Raw genomic sequence first — 18,926 nt, 5'->3', positions numbered from 1 at the left:
ATTTCTCTCTTTTACCCCCATTTCCTAATTCTTCTCCAACAACAAAACCAGTTTCATCTCCCCAAGTTGTGATTTTTTCCCAAACTACCTAATTTTTCCCTTCTATCTTCCACCGCCCACCAAAAGATTAAATTAAAATAAAAAAGTCCTACTTGCAGCATTTTCACTTATTGCTAAAATACTACGTTCAGTTCACCCCTCCTCTCTACAGACCACAGAAAAGTAAAAGACAAAAAAAGGACCTTTCTCTTTCTCCTTATTACTAATGTCATTCAAGAATTTGTACCAGAAAAACCTCTGAAAGCTCAAGATTTCCAAGCTTCCGTCGTATGTAACTGAAATCTAGCCAGATCTAGATCCACAAAATAACAGTATTAACAACCACGTCGAGAAATAAAAAGAAACAAAAAAAGAATTTACAATAGAGTAATCAATAGGAAAGATGACCAAGAATTTCTTTTTCTATTATTAAAAAAAAGTTAGGAAAACGAACTACCAGATTTAATCACCCATCTCTCGACAGATAAGAGGGAAGTGACAAAACCACCCCCCTATGCCTCGATATTATATCTGGAAATAATCATACGTTCAGAAAATACTTATCCCCCTTAGAACACCAAAGGGACAAGATAACACCCCAACCACAAAAATACCATGACCCCCCTCTCCAAATTGGTCTAAGCCTATTTATAACTTAAAAATCTACACTAAATGATGGCTATCTATTTAACTGTCTCTTATATTATTTAAAGTCACGATCATTTCTCACATGCCCTAAACTATAGTCTCCCTAAACACCAACAGAGCCAGAGCGCCGTTTGCCGGCAACATAGTAAAACCAAGGCTAAGAAGATGAAAACAAAAGCTGAAAATAAAGAGACGCATTTTTTGCTTTGTCCTAGTGGGATATGTGGGGTTCTTTCCTAGCTCGAAGTTCCACAATATCTCATTTGCAACTTCTTCCCTCTCTCCACAACAACAACAACAACAACAACCCAGTGTAATCCCATAAGTGGGATATGGGGAGGGTAATATGTACGCAGACCTTACCTCTACCCCGAGGGGCAGAGAGGCTGTTTCCAGGAGACCCTCGGCTCAAAGATGCAAAAACACTATATTAGTACTATCAATAGACTCATAATAAAACAACATAAAATACCATAAAATCCATAACATAACATAAATACCATAAAATAACAAAGTAACAGCAATATAAGAGATATAGGAAATACGAGAAAGATGTAAGGTATTAATACACAACAGATAAAGCCCATCATCAGTAGTTGATCAATAACATCCTAAGACTAATTCCTAACTTGCTAGTCTCACTCTAGTGCGCTGTAAAAAAGACATCACAATTTCCCCTAACCTACAACCTTAATGCTCGATCTCCACAATTCCCTGTTTAGGGCCATGTCCTCAGTAACCCTAAGTCGCGCCATATCCTGCCTGATCACCTCTCCCCAATACTTCTTAGGTCTCCCTCTACCTCTCCTCGTACCCACCACCGCCAGTCGTTCACACCTTCTCACCGGTGCATCAGTGTTCCTCCTCTGAATGTGCCCGAACCATCTGAGTCTTGCTTCCCGCATCTTGTCCTCCATGGGGGCCACACCCACCTTCTCTCGAATATCTTCATTTCTAATCTTATCCTTCCTTGTATGCCCGCACATCCACCTCAACATCCTCATCTCTGCAACTTTCATCCTCTGGATGTGTGAGATCTTCACCGGCCAACACTCGGTCCCATACAACATAGCAGGCCTAACCACTGCCCTATAAAATTTACCTTTCAGTAACAGTGGCACTTTCTTGTCACACAGGACTCCCGTCGCTAACCTCCATTTCATCCACCCCACCCCTATACGGTGTGTGACATCCTCGTCGATCTCCCCGGACCCCTGAATAAACGACCCCAGGTACTTGAAACTACCCCTCTTAGGGATGACTTGAGAATCAAGCCTCACTTCCACTCCCGCTTCCATCGGCTCTGCCCCAAATTTGCACTCAAGGTATTCCGTCTTCGTCCTGCTCAACCTGAAACCTTTGGACTCAAGGGTATGTCTCCAAACCTCTAACCTCCCGCTGACGCCGCGTCGTGCCTCGTCGATTAGGACTATGTCATCAACAAATAGCATGCACCATGGCACCTCCCCTTAAATATGATTCGTTATAGCATCCATCACTAGGGAAAATAGGAAAGGGCTGAACGCAGACCCTTGGTGCAACCCCGTAATAACCGGAAAATAATCGGAATCACCTCCTGCTGTCCTAACCCGAGTCTTAGCTCAATCATACATGTCCTTAATCGCCCTAATGTAGGCAACCGGGACCCCTTTAGCCTCTAAGAATCTCCATAAGACCTCCCTAAGAACCCTGTCGTACGCTTTCTCTAGATCGATAAACACCATGTGGAGATCCTTCTTCTTATCCCTGTATTGTTCCACCATCCTCCTAATAAGGTGGATAGCTTCTGTGGTAGATCGCCCCGGCATGAACCCGAACTGGTTGTCTGAAATAGACACCGTCCTTCGCACTCTCATTTCTACCACTCTCTCCCAGACTTTCATGGTATGACTTAGTAATTTAATACCCCTATAGTTGTTACAGATCTGGATATCGCCTTTGTTCTTATACAACGGGACCATTGTACTCCACCTCCACTCTTCGGGCATCCTATTAGTCTTGGATATAACATTAAGCAACTTAGTAAGTCATTCCAAGCCTGCTCTACCCACACACCTCCAAAGCTCCACCGGAATTTCATCTGGTCTGGTAGCTCTGCCCCTTCTCATCTTACGCATTGCCTCCATGACCTCATCGACCTCAATGTCCCGACAATCACTTAGTTCATGGAGGCTGTCGGCATTCCTCAATTCACCTAGTACAATATCCTGATCCCCTTCCTCATTTAGAAGTTTATGAAAGTAGGTCTGCCATCTCCTCTTAATCTGGTCATCCCCCAACAAAACTTTGCCGTCCTCATCTTTTATGCACCTCACTTGGTCCAAATCCCGAGCCGTCCTCTCTCTCACCTTAGCGAGTCGGAGTAACTTCTTCTCCCCGCCTTTGTTCCCTAGTTCCTCATACAAACGAGCAAAAGCTGCCGTCTTTGCCTCCGTCACTGCCATCTTTGCCTCCTTCCTAGCTACCTTATATCTCGCAATGTTCGCTCTCTTCTCCTCCTCTCCAGTGCTCCCCACTAACCGCAGGTAAGCCACCTTCTTCGCTTCCACTTTACCTTGTACAACTGCATTCCACCACCAGTCTCCTTTGTGGCCACCGGTGCGGCCTGAAGATACCCCTAACACCTCTCTCGCCGCCTTCCTTATATAGTCCGCCGTCGTCGACCATATAGTGTTTGCGTCCCCACTACTTCTCCAAGCTCCCATTGCCGACAACCTTCCTTCCAACTCCTGGGCTTTAACCTTAGTCAAGGCGCCCCACCTAATCCTCGGGCGGCCTCGTACTGACCTCTGTTTCCTTCTTATCATAATACTAACGTCCATCACCAAGAGCCTATGTTGCGTTGCAAGGGTCTCACCTGGGATAACTTTGCAATCCTCGCACAACCTTCTGTCGCATCTCCTGAGGAGGAGATAGTCAATTTGAGTCTTCGCCACCGAACTTTGGTAAGTAACCAAATGCTCCTCTCGCTTCGGAAAACTCGAGTTTGCAATCACTAGATCGAATGCCTTGGCAAAATCCAGCAGTGAGGTGCCCCCTCCGTTCCGTTCCCCGAAACTAAAGCCGCCATGCACCTCAGTATAACCTCATGCAGACGACCCAATATGACCATTGAAATCCCCTCCTATGAATAACCTCTCGGAAGGCGGAATACTACGAACAATGTCATCCAACCCTTCCCAAAAATGCCTTTTAATCTCCTCATCACAACCTACTTGCGGTGCGTACGCGCTAACGACGTTTAAAGTACACTCACCCACCACCAATTTAATAGTCATTAGTCTATCATTCACACGCCTGACCTCTACCACCGACTCCCTAAGATGACTATCTACTAGGATACCCACTCCATTCTTACCCCTCACGACTCCAGAGTACCACAACTTATACCCATCCGCGTTTCTCGCCCTCGATCCGACCCACCTAGTCTCCTGGACACACGCTATATTAATCTTCGTCTTCTGAAGGATCTTCGCCAACTCTATAGACTTACTCGTTAGCGAACCTATGTTCCATGACCCGATTCTCAACCTATAGGCTCCCTTGCCCCCTCTACCTCCTCTGCCTCCCGATCCACCCCTGACCCCGGGCCCACTCTTTGCCCCACACTCTGCCCCACCTGAGGACATGCCTTTAATCTATCATCCAGACTGCCACCACTACACCTACGACAGATCTACAAAAGACTCGCTAGTGCACAACTGACAATGAATCAAACTAAAAGGAAACAAGTGACTACTTGTACACCTATTGAATGATTTAACTATTGTGAACTAAAGTAACATCAATTTAGCTAACACCAAAAGTAAAACAGTAGAACGGGAGGTACCAATTCCCGAGAACCAAACCTGTGTTGATTTGCAGCCCTCGATATACTTGCAAGCTCACGCATCGCTTCCCACCGCCCTTTGCTGACGCTCGTCCAGGTTGCTCTCCTTTGCTAGTGCTCGTGCGCCCAACTTGTCTCCAACAACTTTGAGATTTTCCCTGAAAACACAGAAAATACCACGACCCAAAGACCAAAAAGGGCTATCACCGCTACCACTGGTGTAGCACCGAAAGTAACTAGCAGCCGAAATTAACTGAAGAAAAACAACAAGCAAGCTTCTGAAATAGGCGAGGAGATCCGACAACATAACAGCAACAAACCGGTGACCAAACGAGTGCAACTCGATAGCAATGGACAACGATTCAATCCGCCAAATTCCAGAAATTCTTAAGCTAAAATCTATCTTTGTCTAATTTAAATGAATTTCTAGTGGTAGGGGTACAACCTCTTTCCTAAAGCAATGTAAGGAATAGAAAAGGTTCTTTTCTGCTATTCTTTCTACTTCCAGCTATTCATATGGTGTTTTATCATATAATCCTGTTAACTCCTGTTTAGATTAATAATGATGAAGGATGATTTACTCTTTTACAAAAGTTTCATTGACTGTAAATACGTAAACTTTACCTAGTATTGTCACTAATTTTACTTTCTTTTATCACTAAGACTACAAGGACCTCAAATGAGCCCAAAATTGGATTAGCTTTAGATCTATCAGAAAGCGGGCAGAGAGATGATTAGGAGAAAAGCGGCGACCAAAAGCGAAACAGAGTAGCCGCACCCACCAACTCAGTCGTACAAAATTCGATTTTAAGCAAAACCCAGATGCTAAAATTCGATTTAGAACAAAACCAAGATAATGAATTGGAGCTTACCGGGTTTTTCAGGCTTCGATAGTGAACCAGATCTAGGGTTTCAGCAGGAGGGGGAGAGGAGCTTACCGAAGTAACAAAGAAAATACATTACCGAAGTAACAAGCTTCAGCCGTCGCGAACCAGAAAACAGCAACTAGTATGATCCAACTAGTATCATGTGGATAGAGAAGAGAAGTACCATGAAATTAACCTTCAAAACCAGAATTTGGCAATGGATTTGGTGGCTGTAAGAGAGAGAGAGGAGAGTGACTGACAGCCTACAGAAGACTCGTCTCTACTAAAAATATTTTCACTTCTTCAATACCCAATTCGATTTGAAAAGTAAACTCTTTCTTCTATAAAAGGCTATATACACCTACACCTTAAGCCCAACCAAGAACACACACAAAAAAATCCCTGCAACTAAGAGGCAAGTAAATAATTTTTACGAGTCCATGGCTATTTATGTGTTTACAATCCACGCCTTTGATTCATCAACTAAATCCATTAACAAAATTTATTATTCCAACTTGCACTTTCAGACTAGGAATTCGATCATTACATTTAGACCGGTAAAATTTATCCAACACCAATTTAAATATTTGGACGGGATGATTACTCAAAAGGAATTAAAAGATTAATCAAATGTTCAATCTCTGCTTCCGTTGCTTCTTTATGGTCAAGGAAGAAATAAAAGCTTCTTCAATTACGCTTCCATTATCTAGTGAAAAATCAAACACGATTTACGCAACAATCCAAATGAAAATCATCAAATTGAAGCATCCCTTTTTCTTTTTTTACGAGAATCAAATTCAAGCATTTTAAATACTGATCCTATTCAGAGAAAAAATAAAATAAAAACCAAACAAAAACAATAAAACAAAATTGACAAGACATGAATTATCCATTGTCACTTTTTGCTTCCAAGTTTCTTGGAGAGCACTGCTGTGACAAAAACACCAACCTCTGCAACACCCAAAATAATAAAAACGCCATGTCTTACGTTAAAACCAACTTCAGTTTAGCCATGTTTCTCGAACCAAAATGCAAATCTTTAACTCCAAGCACGTCTGAGTCAAGTTGGCAATTCTCTCTCTCTCTCTCTCTCTCTCTCTCTATAGCATTACTATATTACTTTGCTTTACTCTTAACGCCAACTCCTCACACCCACCCCCTTTGTCAGTCATCCTTATTCCTTTTCCTCTCTAACTTGCAGTCTATCTATACATTCATACAACCTATATGTATAATTTCACCAAAATGAAAATGTTCCTAATTTAATTTCCCCCGTCAATTTCTCACATTTTTCACACACATTTTAATATAAAATCGTTTCCTCTCTCTCTCTCTCTCTCTCTCATCTACAGTTTTGTGGAAACTTGGTGGAACAGAGATCTCTATTCTTTCAGCTAATCAGATCTTCTTCTCAATTTCAGTTCTCATATTATCTTCTTCTCCCTATTTTTCGCTGTTGTAATTGGATTCTACTTCAATTTTCTCGCGCTCTCTGTTACTTCGGCTGATTCTTCTTGTATTCTCTAAACAATTTGCTGGGTCTCTTCAGTCAAAATTAGGGTTTCGGATTGAGGAATTTGAGGTCTTTTTAATTTTTGGATAGAATTGACGGCTGAATTTGGACTTTGGGTTTGGGGCAGTAATGATTATAAAGAAGAGCTTGAAAACGGTAATGCCGAGTTTGAAGCGGTGCCGAGTGAGTGACTCCGACGACGAGTTTTCCGGTAATCGGAAAAAGCGCAAGAGTAGTAGCAGTGGTGGATATTACCCTTTGCATCTGCTCCGCGATGTAGCCGTTGCTGGTATAATTCCGTTCAATGGATACGGTATTCAAAGAATTTTAGCCGCCGCCGGAGGTAACGGCGGAGCAGCTGTGTCGTGGTGCACGGAGGTTTCCCGCATCGCCCCCGGTGTGGCTGAGTTGCCAAAACAGAGGAGGAGCAATCCAGTACAGGAGGCTTCACGGCCGCCACTAGTGAGGACTTCACGGGGGCGTGTACAGGTACTTCCTTCTAGATTCAATGACTCGGTTCTTGATAATTGGAAGAAAGAGAAGAGCAAAACTACTACTAGTGTTAAAGAATCAACTTCGGACCCTGAATTTAATCCGGATGCAAGAGAAAAGCTTAGCTTTAAAAATGCCAAACGTGAAATTGGGTGTAATTATGGTTCAAAGCGTTTGGATATTACTAGGAAGTATTCTAGTTCTCGCAGTACACTCACATCATTACATGAGCGACTGGGAGATGCAGACGACGCACATTTCGATGAAGCTATAGATTTAAGCGGCATTAATGGAACGGTGAAGGTGGAGGGAGGGAAGAGAGCTAATAAGTTTGGTGGTAAGGATTTTAATTCGGGTGACATAGTTTGGGCAATATCTGGAAGACATTGTCCTGCTTGGCCCGCAGTTGTCCTTGATTCAGAAACACAAGTTCCCCAGCAAGTTCTAAATTTCCGAGTTACTGGCGCTGTCTGTGTCATGTTCTTTGGTTACTCTGGAAATGGCACGCAAAGGGTAAGACTTTATCTTTTGTGCGTTATGCAGACTCCCACTATGCGAAAGTGCCGAAGTATGAGGTATTGGTGTATCTACTAAGATGATATGTTTTTATGAGCAGGATTATGCATGGATTAGACGTGGGATGCTATTTCCGTTTCTGGAATATGTAGACAGGTCTGTGGCAGCTCTGTTAATGCTGATATAATTTCTTAGTAATGTCAGGGTGTGGTGAACCTTTGCTTTGTTTAGGTTTCAGGGGCAGACTAACTTGAACGACAGCACGCCCAGTGATCTTCGCTCTGCCATAGAAGAGGCATTTCTAGCTGAAAATGGCTTTATTGAGATGTTGATGGTTGAAATAAATGCAGTGGCTGGCAATATAGATTATTTCCAGTCTCTTCCCCGAGGAGCATTTGAGGTCTCTGACTCAAATCAGGACCAAGAGTGTAACTCTCCAAGCCAGGCATGTTTCAGAGCCACTCAGGCTTTTTTCCTGATTTTCTAACATACTACCATCGAGGTCCTCTTGTTAGCATTCCTATCCTGATCTGGGTGGAATGATTCTGCTAAAATTTCACTGCAGTACTTCCCCTTACGTGCAGCCCCTAAAATCAAAAGAAAGAAACAAATGTCTCAGAGTATAGGGTACTTCCTGTAAGTTTATCATGTTTAGAATCTTTGTGCAGGAATTATTGAAGAAGAAAGAACTTGACTCCTGCGACGCTTGTGGATCGAGTCTTTCTTCTAAGCCATCCAGGAAATGGAATGACTCAACTCTCAGGAGCAATCGTCTGTGTACTGCTTGTGCTAGGGTCTGTTATAGCTTCCAAATTATCTTTCTATCTTTCTTTGATGATCTAGATGTTGATGTCATGATAGTAATATTTATGTCTTATACTCCAGCTAAAGAAGATAAAACATTATTGTGGCATATGCAAGAAGATCCGTAATCCCTCAGATAGTGGAACTTGGGTGAGAATCCTGTTATCATCTGCTGGTTGTTCGTAACCACCTCCTATTTCTTTCCATGAAATTACTTATGGTGATATTTCTTCATAGAAACAACAATAGTTTCTTTGCTGGTTTAGGTACGCTGTGATGGTTGCAAAGTGTGGGTGCATGCTGAGTGTGACAAAATCTCAAGAGAAAATTTCAAGGTATCTCAATCTTGCTGAAACTTTTTCTTCCCTTTTGATATCCATGTTTTATTTTCTACTTTGCAATAACATAATCTGCTGTCCATATTTTTTCAGGAGCTGAGTACCTCTGATTACTATTGTCCAGAATGCAGAGCAAGATTTAACTTTGAATTGTCTGACTCAGAAAAAATGAATTCTAAGGCCAAGTTAGTCTCATCAATCAGTTGTGTTTAAGTTGAAAGCTTGTGGTTTGAACTAACTATTTACTGTTTCCTGGTTCAGAAACAACAACAATGATTGTCAGACAGTAGCATTGCCAGACAAGGTTTCTGTTATCTGCTCAGGAGTGGAAGGCATTTATTTCCCAAGGCTTCACCTGTAAGTGTACATGGGCCTTCGTTATGTCCATTGGTTCTTTCTCACTCACCAGCGATTGGCTCTGTCTGATGCTGTGCATCACTTCCTTTAAGTTGTCTGTCTGGTATAAAGAGTTTAATACCTGTTTTTTCCCTGTAGCAGCTCTCATACTTCTGAATCTTACTCTGTGTTTGTTAGTGTTTCCTTTATAAATCTCGGATTTTATAATTAAGTGGAGGTTTGAACACTTAGATGGTAACTTTTGGAATTAACTGATTATTCTATCTAACATTTGTCTTATTTAAAAAATTCTACCTAACCTTTGTGGAATGCAAAACAGTGAACATGAATGCAAGTAGCAGTTAGGAAATTTGATCTATCAAATTGTTTACATGTGATTTTTCTGGGTGGACCTTTGTTCTCTTCAAGACAAGTTCCAGCATTAAGAGATCAGGGATTTTCTTACCAATGACTTGGCTCATATATTTTGCAATCATATTCTCCTTCTTTTTGTTCCAGAGTTGTTTGCAAGTGTGGATATTGCGGAGCAGAAAAACAGGCACTTAGTGAATGGGAGAGGCACACAGGTTCTAAAATAAAAAACTGGAAGACCAGTGTCAGGGTGAAGGGTTCTTTGCTACCTCTCGAACAATGGGTTTGTATTCTTCAGTTTCTTATTCTGCTTATGATTTGACATGGACTAGACATTTTTATTGGATACTATCATGCAATAGTAGTTTTTTGATAAGGAACTATCATACAATTGTAATTTATCAATAGAATTATGTTGGTAAGATTTTGATGTAACAGCTTTGCAAATTAGTTCACCCGTAAGTTTAAGAGCAATTGACATGCCCCATTGCTTCCTTTTTATGTGTGCCATTGTTTCAGTCTGTGGTGGCTGCATTTATTTTCTAGGAATAATTACATCGAATGTCATCGTGGGCACATGACACGATCTCACTGTGTATGAAGAGGAGGTTTGATTTTCTTCAATATTACTGGCAGTAAAAAATATAAGATGTATTATTGAGGTTCGTCATATGTTTGATGTAATAGCTTTTATCGTCTAGAATTTGAACTTTAAAAATGTGTTTTGATAAATAGTATTGTTAAGAGTATTTTAACTATTGACATTTGGGAATTGCTCTGAAATTGATTCATGCGTTAGCGGATATCATTCCTTTGCTTTTCATGGGAAAAAACTGTGTTCTTTCATAACCTGTCAGTTATGAAGATTTATTGGAATGTGCTCTCTCTCTCTCTCTCTCTCTCTCTCTCTTTTTTGTTTTGGTTGATAAGGGCAACAGTGCTCTGATAATTTACATGGCATTGGTTCATTCTGAGTATATTTTATCTGAATTTACAACTCAGTTGCATTCTGTAAGCTACGGTCTTTTGATTCACAAATGAAGTAAGGCAGGTAACATCTTGTTTTGCTCCACAGATGCTAGAAATGGCAGAGTATCATGCACAGAATGTTGTTTCTACCAAATCGGTTAAACGTCCTCCTTTAAAAGTACGGAGACAAAAGCTGCTAAGTTTTCTCCGAGGTACATGCTTTGCTTTATTTACTTGTTTTGGGAGAGGCATTCCACATCTATGCAACATATGTACTTTTAAAATGGCATTGTGCCAGCATTATAGAAGATATGTGTTAGAAGCAGGATACTTGTCAACAAAACCATGTTCTAATCCTTTTTTCATTATTATCACTTATATTGTCCTCAATCATGTCTCAGCAAATTCCTTTTTTTCCTTTCCACATTTTTTATATGGTCCTAATCATATTGTTGGAGAAGAATTTTTTATTTTTTAAAGATGAATTTAAATTTACATATAGAAGGGGAGAGGTGGATCGATCATCTATAGAAAGAAGAAGACTCTATAACTCTACAAACTTTTAATATGATAATAACATCAAATAATAGATGTCCATATTAATGTCCATGCTCCTCAAATGGATTTAGGTCGTGCATGAACTTGAACTGGGGATCAGAAGATATAAATGTTACTTTTAATTTTTGAAATAATCATCCCTGCGTGTCTTATTGCATGTTGGTTGTCACTTGTGTCCCTCTGCATCTTTGTGTTGCATAACTCTGGCAGCCACTATTTGTTCCAATTAAGTAACAATACTGAATTGTGCTAAATATTTAGACACTACCTAGTACACTTTTTTTTTTCTTCAAAAAAATAACAATTTAGACAAGCCTAAATATTTGAATCCCCCTTATATCCGTATTCATATTTCTGTCTGGATCTGAATCCAAATATTTATGCTTTAGATGCTCCTGACCTCTGCATCCATACCTGTATTTTACTACACTTTGGCTATGTCCCATGGCCCATAACCACATCTGCTGCTTTAATAAAAAAGCACTAATCAGTTGTCAATTCTTTTCTTCAATGATACAGAAAAGTATGAACCTATTTATGCAAAGTGGACCACAGAAAGGTGTGCAGTATGTCGATGGGTTGAAGATTGGGACTACAACAAAATTATTATATGCATTAGGTATGACCAAACTTCAAAAGGCTAATCTGCCTGGTAGGAGATTAGTGGAAACTATTCATATGTGTTCAATTTTGGAGACTTTCGTTGTTAGTATTTGATTTGAATACCAACTTCTGGTTACTTCTCATTGGAAAAGATTTTGATTTGAAATAGGATATGTGTGCGCTAGGTTTTTTTTAGGAGTATATGTTTTGGTGGGTTTCTCAAGTAATTTCTGGGTTTCTTGTTTATTTTTTTGCAAAGGTTGTTTAATCTTAAGATGATATTCCAAATTTTTCCTTAAAGAAAACAAATGTACTGAAATTCTATTTTTCATCAGGTGTCAAATAGCTGTTCATCAAGAATGCTATGGAGCAAGAAATGTTCGGGATTTCACTTCGTGGGTCTGCAGATCTTGCGAGACTCCTGAAATTGAACGGGAATGCTGTCTTTGTCCTGTGAAAGGCATTACACTAATTACTATTTTTTATTTATTGTAGTGCTGCTGGAATCTGGCCAAACTGTTTTCAAACCTATTTCCTTTCGCCTGCAATTACTAACCTTATATTGTTGCTTAATTTAGGAGGTGCTTTGAAGCCCACAGATATTAAGCCATTGTGGGTTCATGTTACTTGTGCTTGGTTCCAACCTGAAGTTTGTTTTGCTAGTGATGAGAAAATGGAGCCTGCTGTTGGAATTTTGAGAATCCCTTCAAATTCTTTTGTGAAGGTAAGCTTTTTGTTTTGGGCAAATGTTATTCCACTTTGTGGAGCAAATCCAGTGATCTCACTTTAGTGTTATCTCCAGAAGGAAAGTGGCTTGAGTGATGGAGAAAATACTGTGTTATGGCATAATAGTATGCAACATAGCCTTTTACCTTCTTATAAAAAGATATAATATTATGTAACATATCTCATTTGCAGTAGAAGATTTTTATTCTGGATAGGCGAAGGAAGCAAAATTATTTGAAGATGTCGTATTGATTTTTTCTCACCTAATTTTTCAAGTCTGAAATGGGTTTTAAGTGAAATTTAAGATGAAGTTCATAACCCTACATCTTTCTTTTGTATTCATTTTTGTTTCCGGTAACAGAATATAATGAAAAGCTTCGGTAGCAATATTTGTTTCTCATCCAGCTAAATCTGACATTATCCATACTGATGATTTAGGTGCTGGTTTACTTCACGAAGTTAAAGGACATAATATTATATTTTAAATGTTTCTGTTTTACTAATTCAGACCTCATAATGGACATGGCAACTTGACAATTTGAATAGCTCAGCTTTCCTTGTTAAGGGGGAGCCAATTGCTACTAGAGGCAAACATTGTAATCGATATCTTATAAGAGTGGAAAGAGACCCTCAGGGGTTGGCCTGGTGGCAATTGACCTGAGCCTTGGGGTTTGCTCCCTTTCAAGGTCTCAAGTTCGAAACCCACTGGGTGCAAACAATTTCTGAGGGCCATCGGACTGGGTAAAACCTGAATTACCGTGGTGCACTTGCGGGAAACTCCTTGCCGAGGGCCTGTGCATCCCCGGGATTAGTCGGGGCTCTTAGAGACTCGGACACCCGGTGCAAATCAAAAGAAAAAAAAAAAGAGTGGAAAGAGCTCCTCTAAAGCTATCATACCAACACTGACTCTCCGGATCGTATCATAAGAGTTGAAACAGCTCCTAATCAAATTATTTGGTTGATATATATTAACAAATGTACATTAGAAGACTTTACTTTGTCTTGATCACCCAATTGTCATCTATAATGTAACATGTTATCAACTTGGCGTTGTTGTTCCAATTAATATAAGTTAATATAGGCTTTCTTTAGATCTGAATCTCAAATCAAAATGGAAAAACACCTTGTTATATCAAGAACTCTCCTGTTGAATCTGAAGTGAGCGTTAACTTGGTAAATTTCAGATATGTGTGATCTGCAAACAAATTCATGGTTCCTGCACACAATGTTGCAAGTGCTCGACTTATTACCATGCTATGTGCGCATCAAGAGCAGGGTATCGCATGGAGGTGAGATTACTTATCTAATCTGTTATTGTCATTGAATTTAATAGGTACTTTCCAGAGTATGTAACTTCCTCCTGTTTCAGAGCCTATCATTCCTTTTAGTGCCCACATAAAGGAAACAGAGTTGTCCAGTTAGTGTATAAAATATTTATAACATGTGTTATGGTAACTGTTTATTCATCATTTGACTAACAAGCATGTGCACATGCAGATCATTTCCATTTTTATTTTCCATCGGTACATCCTTCATTTTGGCGTTTTGATTATCCATTTTCAATCAGTTATTCTAATTCCTTAACTGCCAGCACATTTTGGGTACTGTTACATCTGATTTGTAAATCTGACATGATGACTATTTCATTTTATGTTGTTTAGTCAACGCATTCAACAGTTCAGCTATATTTGCCCCTATCCTTATACTTTGTCATTTGATCCTGGATGTTAATACTTTTCAAACTGCAGCTGCACTGCTTGGAGAAAAATGGAAAACAGGTCACAAGAATGGTTTCATATTGTGCCTACCACAGGTACTGCTCCATTTTTATTTTTATTTTGCAGTCAAAATTAAGAAAGGAGGCTGAGAAAGGGAAGAAAGAGGAAGTTAGTCATCTATGAGAACTACTTTTCAGTCAGAATATTGGATACTTGATTATTCAAGTAGTGACATTTAATGGGCGCTTTAGGTCTAACTTGTGTTGCCAATCACCTGAAAAAATGCCAACTGTATCTTTATTAATAAATGCTTCTAATGGCTTCACAATTTTACAGGGCTCCCAATCCGGATACCGTTCTCATTATTCAAACTCCCAAAGGGGTATTCTCTGCTAGAAGCCTTCTTCAAAACAGTAAGCACACAGGTTCACGTCTAATTTCAACAAGTAGACTGCAACTCCAGGAAGCTCCAGCAGCAGAGATAGAAGAGATCGAGCCATTCTCTGCAGCAAGGTGTCGCGTTTATAATCGATTGCGTGATAAGGTATTACACCATGTTACTAATACACAATGTTATGATTGATTAAGCCAAGTTTATTAATATACACAGGAAGGAAATGAAAGAACTTACTATGTTTTATTTAAGGCCAAAGTCATAAGCAGCCCCATAAACTTGTCCGCATTTTCCCTAAATAGCGTCCTTATGACACTAGGCAACTGAAAGCATTGCTCCCTTTTGGTTTTTTGAACCATGAAACTCTTGATGTGTGAATGTCATTATTAGCATCTCTGTGCACGAGAAGACATTAAAGATATAAGAACTAAACTTTGTTCTGATATCTATCTACAATTTGCTTATTAGTTGATACCTAATATCTATCCGTGGTTTGTTCTATTTATAAGTCCAATAACCATTATTGCTTTTAGTCGTGCTTTTTAACTACCTTAAATTTTCTAGTTATGCTACCTGGTATTGATTGGTATGTCATGTTTGTGGTTTAAGTTTTTTAGTTGACATTCACTCATTTGCCTTCTCATCACAAATTTTTAACTAGCTGGTGTCTGTTGTTTAGTCATCCTAAATGGTTGCCAGTTATGAATCTCCTTATTTTTTGCTTGTCAGGGAGCAGGAGAATCTGCCATTGCCCACCACGTGAGGGGACCTTGTCACCATTCTTCAAGTTCAATACGAAGTTTGAACATTATTAAAGTAAATTTCTTCCTCCCTCCCATATCCTTCCCTCCTTCCTGTGTAAATTAATGTTCTCCTGTCACAAGTTTCTCTCTTAGCTTCTATGGTGATTTTTTTAATATTATTCTGTTCTTCCTTTTAACAGGAAGTCAAGGGATCCAAAACGTTTTCTACCTTTAGGGAGCGGCTTCGTGATTTACAGGCATTCTTTTTAACACTGCTGCTCATCAAGTTAACAGCATTTCAGCTCATCTTCTCAGCGTCTTCATTATTTTGCAATTGCAGAGAACAGAAAATGACCGTGTTTGCTTTGGTAGATCTGGGATACATAGATGGGGTCTTTTTGCTCGTAGAAAGATACCAGAAGGAGAGATGGTATGTTTAATCTTTTTTAGTTCTTACTGGTTACCCATAGTCAATTCATTGATCATATTATGAAAAGAAAGAAATGGCAGTCCGAGTAATCGCTTGGAAATGGAGTCCTACATTTCATGTTTAGGAGCTCTTCTCGATAGTCAATGATTTTTGTGTCGTAACCTGTGAACATTTCCAATGAGAACTAGTTCCTCCTTGCTCGAGTATGTCGTAACCTGTGAACATTTCCAATGAGAACTAGTTCCTCCTTGCTCGAGTATGCTACATGATCATCTTTCATCTCAAAAATCACTTACTAACCGAAGTGCTCCTATTTCTGATTACGTCAGCATCAAATCTAGAAGTTACTTAGTAGAGCATGCATTTACTTGTTTCAGGTTCTTGAGTATCGTGGTGAGCAGATCAGACGCAGTGTTGCAGATTTGAGGGAGGCACGGTATCGTGTTGAGGGAAAAGATTGCTATGTAGGTTCTTTTCACTCCTTTCTTTGTGCTTTCTCTCTCTTCTCTCTCCCTCTCTCCAACCCGTGTGTGGTCACAAGCACCAATTAATGTCATTGAATTATCTTATGCAGTTATTTAAGATTAGTGAAGAAGTTGTGGTGGACGCCACTGATAAGGGGAACATTGCACGTTTAATTAACCATTCAGTAAGTATCACTTCTCTTTCATTGTTTTTGATGCTTCTCTTCTCTTAGATCTTATCAATCCTTTTCTTTTTCTTGAGAAAGTCATCATAGTTTCCTTTTTATCTATTCTTTTTCATATAATATTAACTTTGTGCTGCTGCTTGTTATCAAAACCAGCAAATGAAAAAGCAAAGACTAGTGCACTAAAACTGAATGAGATCAGTTTCAATCCCATTACATTGGTTTTGGAGCTGACTAAAGTGGTGCTGGATAAAGAGAAACGTGGAATTTCAAATTTCGCTAATCTGAAAGGAAAAAAATAAAAGAAAAAGGAATTCTGCTTGTAAAATGTCAGCCCATACAGCTGGTACAAACGGTTATTAAATCCAGGCCAACCCACCTATTTATACATTGCAAGTATATATGCATGTGAAGCTCATACTTCACCGAGGAATCACCAAATGAGTGCAAATGATAAAGAAGAGTAATCGCAGTTCCATCACATGTACTGGGTAGCTCTTCCCATCACCTAGTGATTTTTAGTTGATAATAGTTTTGCTCGGCTAATAACAAATGGGAATAGCGACTGCATTATGGAGTTACTGCTTTAATGAAATTAATGTCATTGATGATTTTAACAGGGCAAAAGAACTGAATACCAATCATACCGCACAAGATTATATTAGGATGTCTAAACTTGTTTGTAATCTGAACCTAATCTAATATCAGAGAAAATTTATCTGACTGGAGCCTTATCTTGAACCAAATAAAATATGCTTCAGTGTACATTTTGATTGCTAAATATGTTTCAATATACTCCAAATATTTTTGTACATCCTATCATGGCAAAGTCTCCTTACACCTGGTAATGCTAGGAATTATGTGCCCCATTGAAATCATATTCCTTCTATATATAATTTATCTGTAGTCTGCAAATTTAGCAAGTCAATAGATGCAATATTTCATTCTCAGGTTACCTTTATCGATGGTTCCTCGTACTTGACTCTTTCCGTGCTTTTGCTTTGTTATTTTCACAGTGCATGCCAAACTGTTATGCAAGGATCATGAGTGTAGGAGCTGATGAGAGTCGGGTTGTGCTTATCGCAAAGACAAATGTGTCTGCTGGTGATGAATTAACGTATCTCTCTCTCTCTATCTCATACACGCACGCGTGCACTCACACACCCTAATGCCTGAATATTAGCAAGTCTGCCCGTGATTTATTTTATTCGGATGCAATAATGACAGGTATGACTACTTGTTTGATCCAGACGAATGTGAAGAATTCAAAGTTCCTTGCCTGTGTAAAGCTCCAAACTGCCGAAAGTTCATGAATTAGGTTTACACTTACCACAAATTTTTTTCCTCCACAAGGAGATCTAACCATTACACCCTCTCACAGCTTGCTAATTTTAGTGATTCTAGAGGAATATGTAATTTTTAGTCTTACGTTTCTTCCTTCCTAGTAGGGGGCTGGGCTTCTTTCCGTAGATGGTTTGGGTCAATAATATAGCTATTACTTGACGAAAGTTGGGTCTGAGTTATTATGTATAGATTCAGAGAAGGCAGATTTTTTTCTTCTATTCTGCCGCTACAGAAATGTAAACTTCACTTCTCTCTATTTTTTTTGGGAGATCAACAAAAAAGAAAAAAAAAAAAAAAGATGCAAGCAATTCCTCTTTTATTTTCTCCTTACTCTACTGTTTTCAATCTTCATCCCCTCCCCTGACTTAAACTCCTCCATAAAAAACTCTGAACCCCTATTGAAACTCTTCCTCCCTCGCCCCCCCCCCCCCCCCCCCCCGCGATTAGTGGTCAATGAAACGGAAGCAAAATATGGGTATCAAGGTTCAAATTCAAGCGTAGAGCGTATTTTGGGAAACCGTCATGGGCATGAATTAATCTGAACTTTGTGAAAGAATTATCATTTCCTTGTTCGTCCCCAATGGACGTTTCAAGTCATCAGTCGACTGATTTGTGGATGAGGACTAGCAAATCTGAAGCTGTCACTTGGAGATGAAAGGACTCTGCACTTGACTGCCTGTCGGCTAGCTATCCCAACCTTCTCCTTCCGAACTGGTTTCTCCTGTTTGTATTTTGTGACGTCGAGATTTTGGACACGTCAACCATTTCTCTAGAATCAGACAAACAGATTTTGATTAAAATGATTTTTTTTGGTTGGTAACGAGAGATCAGACTATTATAGCAGACTTTTTCCTTCTTTTACCAGCGATTTCGTTAATCTTGCTAGTTATGATGCTGTACATAATTTGACACTATTTATTTTGAAATTAATGTGATGATTGACAAGGGAAATTGCAATTTCAGCCCTTCGTCTATCTGCAAATGAACAAATTCGTCCTTCTTGTTTTGCTAAGCCTATTCCAGTCCATCCATAATGTCA

At 39.5% G+C, this 18,926-nt stretch overlaps 1 protein-coding gene across 1 annotated transcript; it reads left to right on the top strand.

Annotated features, from left to right (window-relative positions):
* The first annotated feature begins 6,424 nt into the window (after positions 1-6,424).
* Positions 6,425-18,869, top strand: LOC104222353 (histone-lysine N-methyltransferase ATX4-like). Its single transcript, XM_009773578.2, has 23 exons — positions 6,425-7,900; positions 8,004-8,059; positions 8,135-8,348; positions 8,572-8,697; positions 8,789-8,857; positions 8,974-9,042; positions 9,139-9,230; positions 9,307-9,402; positions 9,901-10,036; positions 10,829-10,934; positions 11,800-11,899; positions 12,219-12,343; positions 12,462-12,607; positions 13,794-13,898; positions 14,358-14,422; positions 14,664-14,871; positions 15,451-15,537; positions 15,665-15,721; positions 15,805-15,894; positions 16,272-16,358; positions 16,469-16,543; positions 17,560-17,660; positions 17,771-18,869. The coding sequence occupies exons 1-23, from the start codon at positions 7,025-7,027 to the stop codon at positions 17,859-17,861; spliced, it is 3,177 nt and encodes a 1,058-aa protein (XP_009771880.2). The 5' UTR covers positions 6,425-7,024; the 3' UTR covers positions 17,862-18,869.
* Positions 18,870-18,926: the final 57 nt, after the last annotated feature.

This window comes from Nicotiana sylvestris, chromosome 3 (genome assembly GCF_000393655.2).
Source record: "Nicotiana sylvestris chromosome 3, ASM39365v2, whole genome shotgun sequence".
Classification (NCBI taxonomy): domain Eukaryota; kingdom Viridiplantae; phylum Streptophyta; class Magnoliopsida; order Solanales; family Solanaceae; genus Nicotiana; species Nicotiana sylvestris.
The sequence above is the reverse complement of the archived record's forward strand: the minus strand, read 5'-3'. Positions and strand labels throughout refer to the sequence as shown.

Bases quoted from the DNA above. Each gene is read 5' to 3' on its own strand.
- LOC104222353 (XM_009773578.2), top strand. From the start codon at position 7,025: ATGATTATAAAGAAGAGCTTGAAAACGGTAATGCCGAGTTTGAAGCGG. The intron at 8,698-8,788 runs GTCTGTTATAGC...CTTATACTCCAG, and splicing joins TGTGTACTGCTTGTGCTAGG to CTAAAGAAGATAAAACATTA. The intron at 10,935-11,799 runs GTACATGCTTTG...TCAATGATACAG, and splicing joins GCTGCTAAGTTTTCTCCGAG to AAAAGTATGAACCTATTTAT.